The sequence below is a fragment of the Diabrotica undecimpunctata genome, chromosome 2 (genome assembly GCF_040954645.1).
Source record: "Diabrotica undecimpunctata isolate CICGRU chromosome 2, icDiaUnde3, whole genome shotgun sequence".
NCBI lineage: Eukaryota > Metazoa > Arthropoda > Insecta > Coleoptera > Chrysomelidae > Diabrotica > Diabrotica undecimpunctata.
The window spans coordinates 160,864,955-160,885,177 of NC_092804.1; the positions used below are offsets into that span (position 1 = coordinate 160,864,955).

General features: G+C 34.3%; 1 protein-coding gene across 1 annotated transcript; it reads left to right on the forward strand.

Annotated features, from left to right (window-relative positions):
• Positions 1-7,792: 7,792 nt before the first annotated feature.
• LOC140435144 (uncharacterized) lies at positions 7,793-11,827 on the forward strand. The gene has a single exon (XM_072523879.1). It carries the CDS (start codon positions 7,845-7,847, stop codon positions 10,359-10,361), a length of 2,517 nt encoding a protein of 838 aa, XP_072379980.1. The 5' UTR covers positions 7,793-7,844; the 3' UTR covers positions 10,362-11,827.
• The last annotated feature ends 8,396 nt before the right edge of the window (positions 11,828-20,223 follow it).

The window sequence follows — 20,223 nt, forward strand, 5'->3', positions numbered from 1 at the left end:
TGCTATTCAATTTTCTATCTCTTTTCTGTCTTCAATGACATCCTGTATGGCCGCTTGGAGCAGTATTTATCTACCATTATGTCAATATGAGCTTCATAATTCCTTACAGTGCCTACATCCTATCTAGCAAATACCGTTTATATTTATTAATAAATTCCTCAATTTCTGACTGTTAGTTTAAATCTAAAATCTTTTTTTTTTTTTAATTAATGAAGAACAAAAAGTAGAACCCATAACAACAGAGGAACTAGAAAAGGCAATTGAAAGAGTTAAATTAGGCAAAGCACCAGGCAAGGATGATATCACCCCGGAAATGATAAAATTCATGGGAATAGAGGGAGTGGACAGCATGAAAGAGCTAATGAATGATATCATAAAAAGAGCAGAAATACCACAGGACTGGAAGAAAGACATTATACTACCAATACACAAAAAGGGCGACAAGAGAAACTGTAATAATTACCGAGGTATTACTATATCAAGTATTCCTGTGAAGGTATTCGCAAGAATAATAGAAACAAGAATAAAAACCCAAATAGAACCAACTATGGAAGATACACAATGTGGATTCAGGAAGGACAGAAGCACGCAAGACCACATATTCACAATAAGACAAATAAGTGAGAAAGTAATCAATAAAAATAGAGAAATACATATATGCTTTATTGATCTGAAAAAGGCGTTTGACAGAATACAAAGAAAGGACGTATGGAGGACATTAAAGGAAAGAGGAGTTGACAGGATAACAATTGATGTAATAAAGGATATGTACAATAATAATACAAATACGGTGAGAACCAATAACGAGAAATCCGAAGAATTTACTACAAGTCAAGGCGTCAAACAGGGATGCGTGTTGAGCCCACTGCTGTTCTCAGTGGTACTGGATGAAGCAATAAAGAAAGCCAAGAGAAGAATGAGAAAACTAACATTAGGATACTGGCAAATGAAACAGACTCAACTATCAGAGCTTCTATTTGCAGACGACATGGTTTTGATAGCAGAAAACAGAGAAGACCTACAGAACAACCTTGAAATCCTAGAAGAAGAACTGTCAAACATAAATATGAAAATAAATACAGAGAAAACAAAAACAATGATAATTTCAAATAAGAGAAAGACACACGCAATACAATTAAACGGAAAACAACTAGAACAAGTGGAACATTTTAAATACCTAGGAGCAATAATTGAATCAAACGGTAAACAAGACATGGAAATAAATGAGAGAATGGGACGAACAGGAAGCTTATTTAACACTATGAAAACAACATTTTTGGGGAAAAAAGAAATACCGGAGAAGGTAAAAACGGCAGTCGTTAAATCAGTAGTAAGACCTACAATCATCTATAATAGCGAGTCATGGACATTGACTGGGAGACAAAAATCTCGAGTCAATGGTATGGAAATGAGGTTCCTGAGGAAAATAGCAAACAGAAAGAGGACAGACAAAATACGAAACGAAACAATCAGACAAAACCTAAAACTAGAACCAATAAACGAAAAAATAGTAGAGGGGCAACTAAGATGGTTCGGCCACGTGTGTAGAATGTCGAATGAAAGATTAACAAAACGAGTGTTTGAAACGAGAATGCAAGGGAAAAACAAACGAGGAAGACCAAGAGTTAGGTGGGTAGACGAAATCAGAAAAGAAGTTGAGAAGAAAGGATTGACATGGGAAAGTGCACGAAATCTAACACAAGACCGGATAGCATGGAGACAACAGTGCAAATCTTAACCTTACCAGCCTTACACCTAACGGTAGAAAGGCTTAGGACTAAGTAAGTAAGTAAGTAAGTTTAAATCTAAATGATTAATTCATATTTAAAAATTGTCGTTTACAGCCAGTGTGTTTTTGGGTTCTTGCTCTGTGAGTTTGAGTTTTTGTTTCTTACGAATTTTGGCTCTCTAGGATTTATTCTAAAGCTTTCATTGAAACCCCTTTTGTGGAAATTTAAGATCCTCCAATGTGAGTACTTTGCTGTTTTAATAAAAATATGTGAAATGTATATTTCCATCTTCATCCATATAAGCTTTTAAAGCTTCTTTACCTAACATGATCCACACTCTTCTTGTAGTATCTCTTTTTGTTAAAGCTCTTTTTACTTTTTGAAAGTCTGCTGCGGCCTATATGTTTTCATGATTGGTGAGTTACTATTTTCACATTTTTTATCGCCATCGGACCCAAATTTTTGATAGTGCTGCAATGTGCAGCTCAAGTCATAACATCTTTTGTGGACAATCCGTTATGGATCTTGCCCTGCTCGCAGAGAAGTCGCCACTCCCATATATTCCTAGCAACTTCCATCCATCTTCCGACCCTAACATAACTTTGACATTGCTAAAATTGTTATTTTGTTTATTTTGCATAGCCATCTTTCACAATTAGAAACGAATTTGATAGTCAATGAAAACGTAGGCATTGATATATGACTTAGACACAGCTACGTGAATAATTTTTTATAAAAAAAATCTAAATTTGCTAAATGATGTCAAAATGATGAAATTTTAAAACAAAAAAGTTATGAATAAGAATATTTGATACCCCTCTTAAACGAGCAGCATAGGGCATATTCCATTAAAAAATATACAGAATGTTATCACTTAAAAAAACAACCGTTTTTAGATAATTGAATTAAACAGATGTTAAGGCGCCATTTTTAAAGAGTTCTAGCTCCCTTAGCTGTATGGTCAATAATCAAATTGCAGTTCCTATAAAAAATTTTAAAACTTCATTCGCTTTGGTCCTCTAAAAGATTGTCTACTCCTAATATAAACAATGTCAAAAGTAACTGTTACGAAAATATTAACGACTGATTTAACTGCCATGCAGAATTGATGCTAAACTGAATCGCTCCGTAACATTAGCTGAATAATCAGTGACCTAGTACGACAAAATTGGCAATCCGCCAATTCTTCTCGAGTTCGTTTTTATGAAAATACCCAAAACGGGATTGTATGAATTACCCGAAAGACAGATATAATCATTGGCGCATCTACTAAGAGATAAAAATAAGATACTAAAATAATTCACGTGGAAGTAGTAAGGACTTATCTTTGGAGAGTGATAACAAATAACTATCCCATCGTTTATGATTAAAAACGAATAGTAAATTCCTCAAAAGAAACCGAGCAACACTTTATTAAAGTTTAATAATCGCATCACTGGATTAAAAACCAAATTGCATTAGTCTTGCAAATTTGGATAATAAAAGGTAGGTAATAGGAGAATAAAAAGGAATGAAAGTTTAATATAATACTTCGTTATGTTAAGAAGTAAAAGATGATGCTGACAAGGTTTTAGTGACGAGATATCGAAAAAAAAGCGTTATTAAAGCATACCTTGGAATAAACCTGTCTTCTTTCGGATGGTTAATCACTACCCCACACAAAAAATTCAAAATAAATGTAAATAATTACTATATAGCCCAACTTGTATATAGTCCATCTAATTTACAAACCGTTGCACGTCATTATCTACGTCAGAGATCGAAGTTGACATAGTTGCCAAAGTATAAAAAAATCCTGAATCCATTTTAAATCAAATAGGTCACATAATTATTATTATACTCTTTACAACGACTATTTAAATTCTTTCGTGACATTTTTGAAATAAAACACACTAATTTTGTTCTAAAAAGAACAGATTTTATTAAATAGGTAAAAATATAAAACAAGAGTAATAAAATATAAAAATATAAAATTTAAAATAATAAAGTACAAAAAGTGTCAACACCGCAACTGTCAAATAAGTGTGACCAATTTATTCCAAAATTTCACCTTCGTTCGATTACAGTTACAGTGTGTTCCGAACAAATGTTGTTCATAAAAACGCTTTAGGTATAATGCATTTATACAAATTAAATGAAACATATTGTTGTCTATTTCTTTAAGTTAACATTAATAGAAATCTTTAAATATTAGTTCTGCGCGTATATAATAAAATATGTCTAGTGGCTGTAATGCCAGTGTACTCGGCAAAGTGATTCTAAAAAAGAACACACCTACCGCCTAAATATTTCGTGTTGGTATCATGTGACGTCACGGGCTATGTCGCCGATGACGTGCAACGGTTTGTAAATTAGATCGACTATATACTTGATTATCTGATTTCTTTAAAGTACAATTTTAAAGAATATAAAATTGTCTAAAATACTTTTTAAACGCTTTTGTTACTTTTGTAACATATATAGGCGAGTTATTTATCAGTATTGTAATAAAATTCATAAACAAGATAATTCAAAGTTAAATCTCATTTGACATTTGACTGTCTGAAGCTTTATCTAAGAATATGACTTAACTTGCATTATTTCTAATACAGTGAATTTTAATTCCAGCAACATTTATAACAACAAAAATTTTGCCAAACTGGAATACGAAGTAAACCTTTAACTTGCATGGTATGGAACACGAATGATATTAAAATGAAAAAATTGGTAAGTGAGAAATAACGAATTTTAAATATTTTTAATGCTCTGATTTCAAAAAATGTCTTCTTTTTTATAGTAGTTTTTTTGTAATAAACTAAAATTTTATAATTGTAACTTCGCTCGAAAACAAAGTCACCTGGAAATCACCAGATGAGCTCACCAGACTAAAACATGAAAACATAAATGAAGACTGGGAAGCAGTGAGTGCAGAAAGATCATGAAAGAAGCAGCTGAACAATTAGTAGGCATGCAAGCTAAACAAAGAAGAACAAAAACGAATGACTCGTTTGGCGAAAATTGTTAGATTGTAACAGAAAGAAAAACAGATCATATGAACTGATGCAACAGGGGCATAGAGCCCGACAAACAGGGAAGGGATATAAATAACTAAGTAAAGAAGAAAAGAAACTCCACCGCAGGAAGAAGAGAAAAAATATGAACAAAGAACTTCAAGATCTACAAGATCTAAGTAAGCCAACAGGGTCAAGAAAACTGAATAAATGCAGAAAATAATTTAAACAGAAGATGTGAAAAGATAAGGAGCGTAATATATTAACAGAACAGCAAGAAAAACTAAATTTCAAGGAAAATCTTGAGGGAGGCGAACCATGATATACCATGAAATCAAGCAAACAGAGAAAAGAGACACTATTTTTTAGCTTTAAGCTGTTTGTGGGAACTTTTAACATTTATACTCTCCCTACTATAAAAAAGATTCTAACAGCGCAACCCGTGGGAATGAGAAGACGGGGTAGACCAAAGCTGAGGTGGATGGACGGGGTAACAGAATATGCCGAGAAGATCGGAGTCGGCAACTGGAAAATGCAAGCGAGGGACAGAATAGAATGGCGTAGAAAGCTTGAGAAGGTCGAGGCCCTCTAAGGGCTGTAGCACCAAGATGATGATGATGATGACTCTCCCTACTAGTATTAGCTACTTTCATTTTTATTGTATTAAACAATATTTTACAAAAGCAGTATATCGTTAAACACAAAGGCACCTGTATACTTTTAACATACATTGTACTTATAACTCTGAGGAAACTAAATATATTGTTACGATAGATAATGACGCATCATATGACTCAAAACTGTAAACATATTTATTACTAATATCTTTTCTATTCAAGTATTTTCTAGATCATACACCAGCCGGCAGAGACCGCAGGTAATAACCGATGGGTCCCCTCCGATAAAAAAAACCAGCCTGAGTTCCCGTTCATTCGAGGCAATTCAGGTCAACACCGCTGCGACCGGTCTTCCCCATGTTCGAGCCAATTCATGTCTGCTTCTAGGGGATTCCGGAACTAACGGCATTTTATGTTTAAAGAAAGAATTTTGTTGTAAACAGTTAGTTAGTTTTTGAACATCGCGTCGAGTTTTTAAAATGTAACGTACGTAGATAAATTATATAATTATTATGTGTAAGATAAATTAGTTATATTGTCCAAATAAAGATTTTAAATAAACTTGTAAGTGTTATAAGTGTAGAACCTTTGATAATACATAAAAGACAATAAATTAGATTTAATAAAAACAGTACAATATACTGACCATATACGCATCCTTTCTCCGCTACTGACACGCTTCTTAGTGAAAGCCATAGCGACAGCTAAACGATACGATAAACCTAAGTGATCACATGGCTCATTTCATTTTTCATTTGCTGGACTATAGAGATTACAGCTCTATATTATAAGTAATATTCTTTAATAATTACTGTATTGAATACCATTTGTACTTAATTTTCTCGAAAATATTTAATAAAATATTTGCCTAACCACACTTTACATTGACACGGTAACTAGACTACTAAAGAGCCATATATTTATGTGATGCCATCGTCATAACAAGTTAAAATAATGGACGCCAGAAGATCTATGACTACAAGAGTAGAGTACCAATTCTAAATAAAATTGTTTTTGATGTCATATAAAAATTTATAATACAGCAAACTGTGGAAGTGTTTGAAAATTTTACTAGACTTACGGTTACTAACCATACCCAGTGTATTTATCACTATTATGCTATTATTCTTTTTTTGTTCTGTTAACTTTTACCTATTACTCTAATTAGGCAATGTAAGTAATGTTTTGTTTTTTTAATGACATGCATATATTTTGTCTTTCCTGCATTCATTCTAAGTTAAGTTCTGATTCAATTTCTTGAAATATTAGTTTTAATATTCTCTAGTTTGCCACTATGGCTGTATCATATCCATAACCTATGATTTGCACGGTGTTCTTATTTATGGTTCTTTTATATGATATTTGTTTACCTAGTCGAACTACTTACTAAACAATACCACAATAGGAGTCGCCTTAGTCATACTGTTTTTAATGTTTATTTTCTCTGTTCCCAAATATATTTTGCTTGGGAATCCCTAATAATTAATATGAAAGACTTCTCATATACGGATTAATCTGTGACCTACATTCGTAATTACACCCTATACAATTCAATAGGAAATAAGATAGCTTTTACATCACTGACCTACACCCCAAAAACCCACCTACACTACCCCGTATACTGACGGTAAATGACATCATCGGTCGTAACCCCCCACTACCTCAAATAACACGTGGTGCTATTAGTATTGACAAATAAATTTCCGTCAACAATATCACATAAACTCTTAAAATGTCAAATGTAAATGCTTACCCTGCTTTCTAACAGGCATTTTTACGACACTACACAACACTTAACTGTCAAAAAACACCTGAATATACAAAAACTAGGCTACCGATGAACAATTTCGCGATTTCGGCGTTATTCTTCACAAAGTTCGCTTGTTTGAGCAAATACTGAGGATGGTAATAACAGTGGAAACGTCGTTCCGACGGGAAAATTACGATTAAAACACGTAAGGGTAAATAAGATCACTTTTTAGAACCTTACTATTGCCCCCATTGCCTTTTGGCACAAACTGAAGACGGATAGCGTCGTGACGACCTTGTCGTTTTATGCAGCGTCGATATGGGTGGCGCCATCCTCGGAACTTATCGTTAGCTCAAACTGACGCCTATATTTGTCCACAGAAGTTTCAAAAGATGGCGTCCTAGTAGTAAGATATAGATGTCTAGACGTCAATGGGTTAGTTGACTAAATAGTCCAGAGATGGTGCATAACTGCATAAAGTTTTGATCAGAGATGGGAGATGGTGCAAAATAAATCACACATTTATATTTGACAAATAATAATATAACTGAAATTTTAACATAGAAATAAACTTTTTAATTTACCGTCTTTATTCCTTTGTTTTTTTGAATTTTGTCCTTACTCTTATATATATAGAACCGAATAATCCTTTTTGTAAGAACTTATAAAAAGAAGAAGGCAATCTTGGTGACACTGACACTGACATTGTAGGTTATATTATTATAATACATGTAAATGTATTTTGTAAACGCAGTTTATGATAAAAAGAAAATGTTTCAGTGAATACATAAAACTCAATATGGAAATACTTAGTGGACATGTTATGAACTTGGCTAACAGCATTATAGGTGTTAGCGTACTTGCAATGCCTTTTTGCTTCAAACAATGTGGAATAATCCTTTCTATTTTACTATTGATGATCAGTAGTGTTGTTTCAAGACTGGCCTGCCACTATTTACTTAAATCTGCGATTATATCAAGAAGAAAAACGTTTGAATTTTTGGCGTTTCATCTATTTGGAAGCATAGGAAAACTTGCCATTGAAATTGGAATGATAGGCTTTTTATTGGGCACTTGTATTGCATTTTTTGTGGTGATGGGAGACTTGGGACCTTTAATTATAGCAGAAGTGACAAAAGCAAATGTTACAAGCACAATGCGAACCAGTATTTTGACATCATTAGCTGTATTTGTTGTGTTACCACTTGGATTGCTGCGTAATGTCCATAGTTTAATTAGTGTTTCTAAAGCTACAATGATTTTTTACTGTTGTTTAGTTTTAAGAGTGATAATAGAAGCTTTGCCAGCCTTATTTGAAGATAGTTGGTATGATAAGGTTAATTTTTGGAGGCCAGAAGGTTTACTTCAGTGTCTACCAATTTTCTCTATGGCTTTGTTTTGTCAAACCCAACTATTTGAAATCTATGATGTAGTACCTAATCCTACTCTTGATAAAATGAATATTTTGATAAAACATGCAGTTAATTTTTGTACAGCAGTTTATATGTGTGTTGGTATTTTTGGATATATAGCATTTGTTAATAAACCATTTACAGGAAATATCCTATTAAGTTTTGAACCAGGATTTATATCTCACCTTATGAAGGTTGGTTTTATTTTTTCAGTTGCTTTTAGTTTTCCCTTGGTAATCTTTCCATGCAGAGCTAGTTTGTATTCATGCTTATATAAGGAAGGATATTCTGTACATGAAGGCAGCATAAATTATATTCCTGAAGGAAAGTTCAAAGGTATTACGATTTTAATAGTAGGGGTTTCACTTGTTATGGGTATTCTTATTCCAAATATTGAATTGGTTTTAGGTTTAGTGGGCTCAACCATAGGAGTTATTATTTGTGTATTGTTTCCTGTAATATGTTTTATTTGCATTTCTCAGAAAAACACTAATGAAAGAATTATTGCACAATTTCTACTCATGATCGGCGTTTTTGTGATGGTTGTAGGAACATATAAAAATTTACAAACAGTAGATAATTTAGAACCAATTATAGTTACAGTGAAACCAATTGAAGTGAACCCTGTAAAAATAGAAATGAATATTAATAAACTCCCAATTACTGAGAAGTTAGAGATAAAGCCTGAGTTGGTAACAGTTGAGAATACAGTAAAAGAAGTCAGGCATGAACCTCCACAACCTATTGAGCCCATAGATGAAGAACCGAAAAAAGATGAAAAACCTAAAATTGTTGAAGAATTAGATAAATCTCTAAAGAAATTAGAAAGCATAATTCCTGCTGACAGAATTGAGATAGTTGCTGCTAAAGCCAGTATAGTCAATGACACTAAAAATGATCAAGTAGATATAGAAGCTATAAAAAAGGAGGACAAAGAGGAATTACTAGAGAAATCAAATACATTGAAAGAAAAAGATAATGTAGATGAACATAAGGTCTTAATAGAATCTATACAAAAGCAAAATGAAGTTCAGAAAGAAATTGTAGAGCAACAGAAGGAAATATTAGCAGTTATAAAAAAACAACAGAAAGTTGAAGAAGAAAAAAAGATGGATGAAGTTAAACAGGAGAAAATGAAAGCTGTAAAAGAAATTGAAAGCATTGCTCTTAAAGCTATAGAAAAGATTAGTGAAGGAGAAGATGCTAAAAAAGTAGTAGATGATGTGAAAAAAGGCATAGAACAAAGTGAACTAAAAGAAAAGAAAATAGAAGAAGATTTGAAAAAGAAGGATATTGTAAATAAGGACAATAATCAAAATGATGAGAATAAATCCAAAGTATTAGATAACAAAGTAAAAGTTAATGAAGAGTTTGAGAAAAATGTTCAAAATGTTAAACAGGAGGTCCAAGAAATAAGTTCCCAGCTAAATGAAATAAATAAAAACTTAAAAAACCAGCAACAAATTGCTGATAATATTTTACCACAAAACTCACCTGAAAATGAAATTCCATTACAAAATTTGCCCAATAAAGGATACATAAATACTGCGGAACTTAAAGATCAACCTCAGAACAGCGACATTATTCCAAAATTACTTCAAGATTCAGGAACTAAGATAGAATTGAGTAAAAATGGATCAATGTATTTAAAACCTGGTCAAAAAGATATCAAAATTATAGAAGAAACCAAGCCTTCGAAGCTTCTTCCGTTACCTATAGTAATGTCACAGTTAAATAAAAATGTCAATAATATCTTACCAAATGTAGAAACCAAGGAAGAAAAAAATGAAGTTTTAGAAAAAGATAGCAGTAATGAAGCCCAAGCTATGAGAAGAGATATACTAAGTGTGTCTACAAATTAATATTTTGCTGTGTAAAAGTTTTAGGTTGGTTTTTCTTAATATCCTAGAGAAATAATTTGTTTTTTGTATTCTGGAACACAAATATAGTGAGATAAGGTTATCATCTTTACTGTACTTTTCAACCACCTTATCCCTGTGCCTCTTAGTGCCACCTCTCATCAGCATCTTAGTGTAGTGAGCTCCATTCCGGCAAGTAGTTTTCACAAGATAACTTCAATATTTCTCCTAATATTTTTTATAATGAATTCTTGTGGTGCGCTACTGTTGTGTGTTGTCATTTTATTTTCCTTATTTTTTGTTTGTCTCTAGATAATTTTTTGTATTTCGTATGTTGTCGTATGTTGTTTCGTATGTTTGTATTTTTTGTATTCGTTATAAATTAAATTCTTGTTTTTTATATCTATGCAGCCTGATAAGACTGTATGAATAAGACAGATGAATAATTGCATATTTTCTTAATTTGAATTGTTTATTTGGTGCCTCACTGCTCACTGGTACATTTTACTGGTCATTCTCAGAAAAATTGGTATAATTTACTGATTTTTAAACTCCAGCTCACTTCTAAGGCTCATCTAATTGTAGAAACTCTTGTTATCCTCACTCACAAGGGCCCCATTCATTAGATAATTGCATGAAAAATGGCAGCATACACATTTAGTTTAAAATCGGGAACAAATTACTTATACTATAACTTCTTACATCAGATATTTTTGATAGTATTTTAACAAATTGGATAGTTTATACAGATGGAATATATATTGCCCAGATTGTCTTTTAGTCATTACTTAAATGTTTAATGTGCAATTTAAAGAAGGCAGTATTATTTCCAATGTATTTATAAATCTTACATTTACATTTAATACAATTACTTTGTGACATCTTAGCTTTTCTCAAATATGATGCAGAGGTAAACCATAAATGATCTAGAAAAGTAGTTTTGTTTTTTGCTTTGTTTTATCTTTGGCTCAATATAATAAGACTGTTTTAATGTTATATAAAAATAATTACACAGTAAAATATCCTCATCTCATGAAATTGTATAGATTACTTATGTTAATGATAATATATTTTCATACCTACTGTATGTATTATACTACAGCAAACGCCAATTATGCTGTTTAGTGCAGTTTTTAATACTACCCATTTTGGCGACATTGGTTAAAGGGAAAATGAGGGGTGCAAGTTTTTGTGAATACTGAAAACCCTTTTTAGATATGTCACTGAATACATGCCTAGCTTTTAACCATTTTGCCGGTGATGAGAGGAGTCAGGTGACTTAAAGTATGTTGTACACACAAAGTACATCATAAATTACGTTTGTTGTAGCTACATAAACCATGCTGTTACAATTTATTTCATAAACAACGTTTTTTAAAATTGTGATATTCATGATTGTTGACTGTGATTCTTGTAAATATAGCAATAGGTTGTATATATTTATAAGAAATAGAATTTAATATAAAAAATGAGTTTTATTTATTTTGCCTGTTCCTTTATTCTCACTCTGAAGTCGAGTCTGAACAAGTAAAAACCCAAGTGCTGTGGAAATAAGGGTTTGCTTATGACAATACAGGGAATAATAAGATTTCTTAAGGAGACTATGTGAACTTAACAGATCAGGGTACATATCGTGGCACCAGAGCACAGCGAAAATGTAACAAAAGCGATGAAAGGAGTTATAGAAAGGAAGCATTTATAGAGTAAATTGCGTTAGGCTTTCACGGCCATCGTCTAACTTATTAAACTGTTTATTCGGGCTGTTGGGCCGTTGTCTTCTGTTGAGATTTGTTCTCGACGTTTCGCCAACACTAGGGGTTGGCATCTTCTGGAGATGTTGATGCTTCGCTTGTAAGCAGAAACTGACGACGCGTTGTACTACGGAGGCAATATTTATAATTCCCACTCGCCTCCCCTCCACTGGTTTCGGCTTGAGGGGGCGTGTCGTTGTTTATAGTAGCTTTTCTATCTCCGTGTTTGGCGGGAAGGGCGTTTGTAGATTTTAATACTGGTATCCATGTTTTGTTGATTTTTAGTCCTTCTTCTATCCTATTGAAATTGTTTGGGTGCTTGTATATTTCCACCGCTTCCCGATATAACCGTGGGTAGTACTGTGAAGTTTTGTCCAGCATCTGTGTTTCTTCAAATAGTATTCGATGTTCTCCGCTTCCCAAAGCGTGTTCGGCAACGGCAGATTTGTCGATATGTCCTAAACGACAATGGCTTTTATGTTCATTTATCCTGGTGTTGGTGTGTCTTTTTGTGGTTCCCACATATACCATTCCACATGTGCATGGTATTCGGTATACTCCGGCCGTTGCTAATGGGTCGCGTTTGTCTTTTACCGATCTTAAACAATCCTTGATCTTCTTTGTAGGTCTGAAGATGGTCTTTATGTTGGCTTTCTTGAGTATTCGCCCAATTCTGTCCGTTACCCCCGATATATAGGGCAAGAACGCTTTCCCTTTACATTCTGTTTCTTCGTCCCTTCTTCTAGATACGTTGTTCATCGCCTTGTGTATTTCTCTTCTGGTGTACCCATTAGAGGTGAGCGCTTTTTCAATATAAAGAAGTTCACTTTGGAGATGTTGTGGTTCACAAATTCTCTTCGCCCTCTCTGCCAAAGTTTTGATGATACCTTGTTTTTGGCTAGGATGATGATTTGAGTTCCTGTTTAGGTATCTGTCTGTGTGTGTAGGTTTTCGATACACTTTATGTCCTAAGTGACCTTCCTTTCGATTTACTAATACATCCAGGAACGCTAGTTGTTGAGCTTTTTCTGTTTCCATCGTAAATTGAATATTTGGATGTAGTGTATTTATATAAGCCAGGAAATCGTTTAGTTTTTCTGCTCCGTGACCCCAAATCACAAAGGTGTCATCAACGTATCTGAACCATACCCTAGGCTTGTATGCTGAGTCCATTATCTTCTTCTCTAAATGCTCCATGAAAAGGTTGGCTACGACCGGGCTTAGTGGGCTTCCCATTGCTACTCCATCCATCTGTTCATAAATTTGGTCTTCCCATGAAAAGTATGTGGTAGTTAGGCAAATACGGTATAATTCCACCATATCCTTGGAAACTAGTCCCTCAATTAAATTCAGAACGTCTTCTAGGGGGACTCTTGTAAATAGGGAAACCACATCAAAACTAACAAGAATGTCAGATTCCTGCAAAGTTATTCCTTTGATCTTCTCAATAAAATGGGCGGAGTCTTTTACAAAGGCATCGTTTTTTCCTATATGTGGTTGTAAAATATCGGCCAGATGTTTTGCAAGGCTGTAAGACGGAGATCCTATGGAGCTCACAATAGGGCGGAGAGGTACATCGTCTTTGTGTATTTTCGGCAAGCCATACAAGCGTGGTGGGACTGCTTCGCTGTTGCATATTCTTGGCTTTATCTCCTCTGGTATGGACGAAGATTTAATAAGTCTGTTGATTTTCCGTAGGGTGACTGCTGTGGGATCTTTTTTAAGTTTCTTATAAACCGCAGGATCTAGAAGATTTTGTATTTTCGTTTTGTAGTCGGCTGTCTTCATTACGATCGTGGCGTTTCCCTTGTCTGCTGGTAAAATTACAACATCTTTGTCTGCGTTTAACGATTTTATGGCACGTATTTCTTGGTGGCTCAAGTTTCTTGTGTCTCTACAACGCGTCGTCAGTTTCTGCTTACAAGCGAAGCATCAACATCTCCAGAAGATGCCAACCCCTAGTGTTGGCGAAACGTCGAGAACAAATCTCAACAGAAGACAACGGCCCAACAGCCCGAATAAACAGTTTAATAAATTTATAGAGTAGTTAGATCATTTCTATCGATTCAAAAATTCTGGTCTAGCCCTTTTAATTTTTGATGGAGTTTGATCTTATTTAGACATTTGAATTGTAGAAGCTGTAATGGAAAAAGATATCTCTGTTTTCTCTACCGTCCAACACCACCCATGAGCTTTAATCACTTGATAAAGTAGTCTTCAGGAGTTTTGAATCTTACTGGGATGAGGAGGTGTTAAATTTTTTGGTGAACTATAATAACTAACGTACCATCAATCGAGCAAGATTTGGGCAAATATTTACGCCAGTTTGGAAAAATGCAACGACGCAAAAAAATATTTGTTCTGGATTTGAAGCAACGGGGATATGGCCATTCAATACAAATGCTATTCCGAGTGCTGCCTTTGCCCCTAGTTGTCTGGACACAACGAGACATTGAAACAATCCCTGAAGATTTACAAGAAAATCCTGTAACCAAACCAGAAATTGAACCAACTGGCAAAAAGAATTCAAATTTCAAAGAACAGCCATCTCGCAGTAATGGCAGCGGTGTTAACAAAAAGAATAAAAATAAACCATTCCAGAGTAGTCTGACAACGAAAATTAGAAAAAGGGGAATAAATAAAGTTTTTTAAACTCACATCTCGGATAAAGACTCATCTTGATCTAACACAAGCGACACAGCTTCCAGCGGGGATAAGTGAAACAGTTAACATATCAGATAATTATTACAAAGATAAGGCTGCAAAAAAAGTGAGACAGATATGTGAAGGAGTGAGTGCAAGTTTTATTTGCAGTGGTTTGCTGATAACACCACAAGAAGTTACTAGAGATTTATTTAGTGCACAATTGCATAGGTACCTCAGCAAAACCAAAACCGAATTTAAAAAAGAGTCGCGGAAAGTCACTTATTGATGTTTAACTTAAAATCAAATCATTTCTTCTACAATCCCTTCTGATTGTATTAAAGTGCAACATTGCCATCCATAGATATACCAGTATTGGCAATATTAAACAGTTTTTGAAATTTGGGAATCTTCCAAATTTTAGCCATCTTGACCATAACCATTTTTGCTAGATCACGTCTGCGTTTTATTTTCGTCTGTACTGTCTCTGTGTTTGTGATCAATAATCACAGATACAAGTATGACTTATATAACATATAATATACATAATACATCTTTTATTGAAGCAATCTTGTTGGTTAGAATGAAGTCTTAGTGATTCCATTTAGTGCTTGCTACCCAAGTTCATTTTCTGTTTGATTTTTTCTTACAGAATGTATTTGCAATTGGCATGTTTTGGTAGTGTGCAAACTGAACCCATCTTTCTCCCCTCTCATTTCTACCACTGACTCCATACTTTAACACGACTTGTTCCTTGTCGTTTCTCTTTCCTACTTTGGCATTAAAGTCACCAATTAAATACTTGAAGGGACTTTTATTGTTATTTAGTGCTTCATTTATGTTACTGTAAAGTTCCTCTATTTCTTCGTCAGTGTGAGTAATCGTTGGGGCGCATATTTGTATATTGGATCTCTTTGATAGTTGTGAGGTTATCTATCTATCTGAGATACTAGTTATTTCTACTATTCTTCGATTCCATTCCTTGTTGATTAGGAATCCAATACCGCCTGTTCTGCCGGTTGATGTGCCTCGGTAGTAGAATATATTTCCTGACACTAATTCCAATAGCTTTTCATTTTTCCGTCTTACTTCGCTGATTCCTATTACGTCACATTTTATGTTTTCTGTTTCTTTTTCCAGTTCTACAAGTCTGGATTGGTTTGATAGCGAACGACAATTATATGTCGCTATATATAACGTTGTTGTTTTATTTGGGTAGCGGTTTAGACTCCGCAGGTTCTTAGTACCCTCTGCCCTCCTGGCTTGATCTCGAAAGCTACCCATTTCGGGGCCTGCGGAGAATGAGGGCCATAATTTGAATGTCTTTCTTTATGTCCTTAGGGGTTGAGGCGTATCTTACCACGCTGCCTCAGTGCGGGTTGATAAGACTTCGCTTGTGTGTTCCGATTATAAGGCGTCGAAACTCGCCTTTTACCCTGCTCCTTCTGCTATATAACGTTCTCCCACAATACGCCGTGTATTGCCGAGGATTACGCGACTTAGGTCTTCGTGGATGTAGGAGGTAGGATTCGTTAGCAGAGCTGGCAATTAATAACTAATTTATTTATTACAGATTCAATGTAATAAATAAATTTCAAACAGGCAACTAATATATTGCTAATAATCCTGCAGAGTTACAAGAACTTATAAGTGACCTAAATACAGCTAGCAATGAAGTTGGTCTAAAAATGAACTTGACAAAAACAAAAACCGTGTACAACGAGCTAGTGGATGTCCAAGGTGCAATAATAAGCAATACTGCACTGCACTGCATTAATACATAAATATGGCTCCTTATTTCCAGAAATCAACAGAACAATGAAATTAACTTGGACATCTTTTGGTAGAAATGCAGTCATATTCAAATCGAAGATGACAATCCTCCTGAAGAAAAAAGAATTCGATCAGTGTACACTACCAATCATGACATACAGCTGGAAACTTGGACACTAAAGAAAGAGATAATGTCGAAACTCAAAGTCACTCAAAGGTAAATGGAGCGATGCATGCTAGGTATAACAAAGAGAGATCGAAAAAGAGTGGAGTGGATCAGACAGAAAACCAAGGTTATTGATGCAATCCATAGAATTAAATCCCAGCAGAAGGGGTCCAGGGAGGAGAAGACACTCGTGGCTCCAAAACTTGCGGCAATGGTTCGGATTATCATCTGCTGAACTATTCAGATCTGCCGTAAACAAAGTCAGAATAGCCATGTTGATTGCCAACGTTCGGAACGGACAAGGCACATGAAGAAGAAGAAGATAGAATTAAATCATTAAAATGGGCGGGACATTTAGCGAGAAGGACCGACAATAGGTGGTCCACTAGAATTACATTGTGGTATCCAATAGGCGTCAGGAGACCAAGAAGACGTCCAAATTCTATGATTATGACATAATGAAACAAGCCGGTACAACATGGCACAGAAAAGCGAATTTAAGACAATCGTGGGCAGATATGAAGAATAAATTCCTATGTAAGGGAGGTTACACCACAATCAGTAGAATATGCCGAGAATGATGATGATGATGATGATGATGATACATAATACAATAAATAACAATCGGTCAATCTTGATTATGCGTGCATGATTGTTGTGTTGCATATCCACTATCATAATTTTGCCTTCGATATGTTTAATATAGACCAAATATTTGATTTTTATTTTCAACTACGTATGTGAGATCAAATTAAGTATTCTTGGGTGTACACAAGAAGGGTTGTTCTATGCAATCTGATCAGTTATTTTTCGGACATCTCTTGAGATACCCATTTCACATCTTTTAAGCGCTATCTTCAGAATATGCTCTGGGTGAAAGACAATAGTACACAATAATATACGAGAACATATAGAAGTAATAGAATAAACATAAACAAAATAAGTATATATTAAACATATATTTCTTTAATGCCTTTAAGTTAGGTGTGCTTGGACTAATAGCAAGCGACGTCAATTTTATTACGGGTTGCATCCATTAGACATTCAAAGCTGCGTCGGCGTCAGATTAACTAGGGGGCTAGTGGGGACTAAAGTTACGGGTCCCAGAAGCTCTGGGAACACGACACGCTATTTATTTATTTATTTTTTTTTTATCAAAAAAGATTGAACAGCAATAAAGATACGAAAAAGTGACAATTTTCAAATGTTACACCTCAACCAATGTCTTTCATGGGAAATTAATGTTATGTTATATTACGTGTAAAATTTAATAAAGAAATTAAATATTTTGCTATTAAATGCAAAACTTTTTTGGCTATTTTTTTGTCGAGGGTCCCTTACTATCAAGCCCCAAGAACCACCAAGGCTTAATTCGGCATTGGGCTGCATTGGCTTGACCACTCTGGACATGAATACATATATACTGTCAACTCAAATTTCACATTTCTCATCTGGTAGTCCCAGTCCGTAGTATGTTAAGGGATTTCCAGATTTCCTATGATTCATCTGGACAGGAGTAAATTATTCTAATGATCCAGTCATGATCCTTTGGTGCTATCTATCTGTCCGATTTAGATGTGGTTTATGGGCTTAGTTCTCAGTTGCTCTGGGAAAACTACACCATGATTTTAAACTTCGTGGATCTTTTGTTAGAGATATAAGTTTGGCATTAGTCTTATAGCCTCATTATTGAGTCCTGATGTTTTTAGGATATCGATTAGTTTTCTCAAAATTTATGAAATATGCATTTACATCGCAGTTGATATCCCTGGCGCTCCGTAGGTATTAGAAATTACAAACTGAAAAGTTCTTCCCTCGTTCCGAGTCCTGTTCTGAAATCAAATTAAACTTCACTTATGCAGGGCCGCTGCTAAGGTATTGGCCGCCCGTGTGCAACTTAATATTTGCCGCCCCCCTTCCAACACTTTAGACATACATACTATTATTTAATAATAAGAAATGTCCAGAAGATGCATAATATAACAATAATAATTTGTAAATAGATAAATATTTACTTGAACATTTAGACTAATCTCCATGATCCAACGTCCATATATTATCCTAATGTTCCATCCTAATATCCTAATTTAATAACCATGATCCAACGTCCAGAATAGGTATATCCTAATTTAAACGTCCATTTAATTAAAAAAAACCGTGAATAGAAACATAAACACATAAAAAACTAAAAACGCACTTTTCGGGCTTTCGTCTCGGAAAACTTTTTGACAATATCTTTAATGTCCAATATCGCACACACATCATGTTCTATGGATAGCATTGCAGAAAGCAGAAACGCATCTTACTACAATTGTTATTTGTTCTACGTGCGCCCCAATGTTTTTTCTCCATTTTATATAATTTTGGATGAGCAGAGTCAACTGTTAATCCTTTTTTTAATGTTCAGATATTGTGTAGATAGTTCAAACAGTTTTTGAGAATATTTTATATGAGCTGCACCGGATTCATGTCTTTTTAAAATAATGTTAATTGCTAAATGTTGTCAGTCACTTACTCCAATAATTCCACTAAGTAATTGTCGGCTGCTTTCATCACAACAAAACAGTTTACAAGGTACACAAAAAACACTATTTAGTGATAATGAGTAAAGTAACCAGGGGCGATGAATTTGGTCTTGATAAGGTAATTTGCGATAATAATAAGTTTTTGAAAATTTCCTATTATTTGTATCTCTGGGGAAGTTAATTTTTGTAATTTGCTGAGGAAAATTTTCAACAACAAATTGAACTTCACTTGGATTCATATTTGCAGGCCATTTTCCGGGATCATCTGAAACCAAGTATATGCTGGAGCTTCTTACACTGCAATCCAGATTAACTGAAACATTATTGTTCTGTCTTGGTTTGTGGTTTCAGGTTCAGGCGTTTCAGAATCAGCACTCACACTATCGCTATTATTGTCATCAAATCCTCCGTCTCTATCGCAGGAATATTCAATTGTTTGGTACTTTTTTCTATGGTTTGTACTTCGCTTGAAATTGAAGGTCCTAAATTTATATCCGAGTCTTCTATATTTTCATGTATATTTTTCATCAAAAATGATTCCAGTGCACCGCTAAGTTTTTTTTTCTCCTCGGTTTTTGCCTCTTTTATTTTTCTATATTAAAAACCTGAAAGTCGTTTTCTTTTTCTTTCGGACATTTTGAAATTATCACTTAACAACGAAGCCGGGCGAATTTAACAAAATAAATCCAAAAACACTGCAAATAAGTTGTCCAAATAATGTTTCTCCAAATAATACGTAGCCGTAACGCGTACCTATACGAATAAAATTGCTCTGATCTCGAGGTTACTTCGAAATACAGTACCTACTGTGAAAAAGAAACGGGTACACTACTATAATTTTACAAACAAAATCGTTTTATTAAAAGCGTGTCTAAATTAATCGAATTCTCAACTAAGACTGAACATAAGATATAATAACCCATCTATAAACATAACCATAGGAACAATATTATAACAGAAACTTTACAACCACTTGCCTAAATTCTTGTTAAGTATCTACGTGTGAA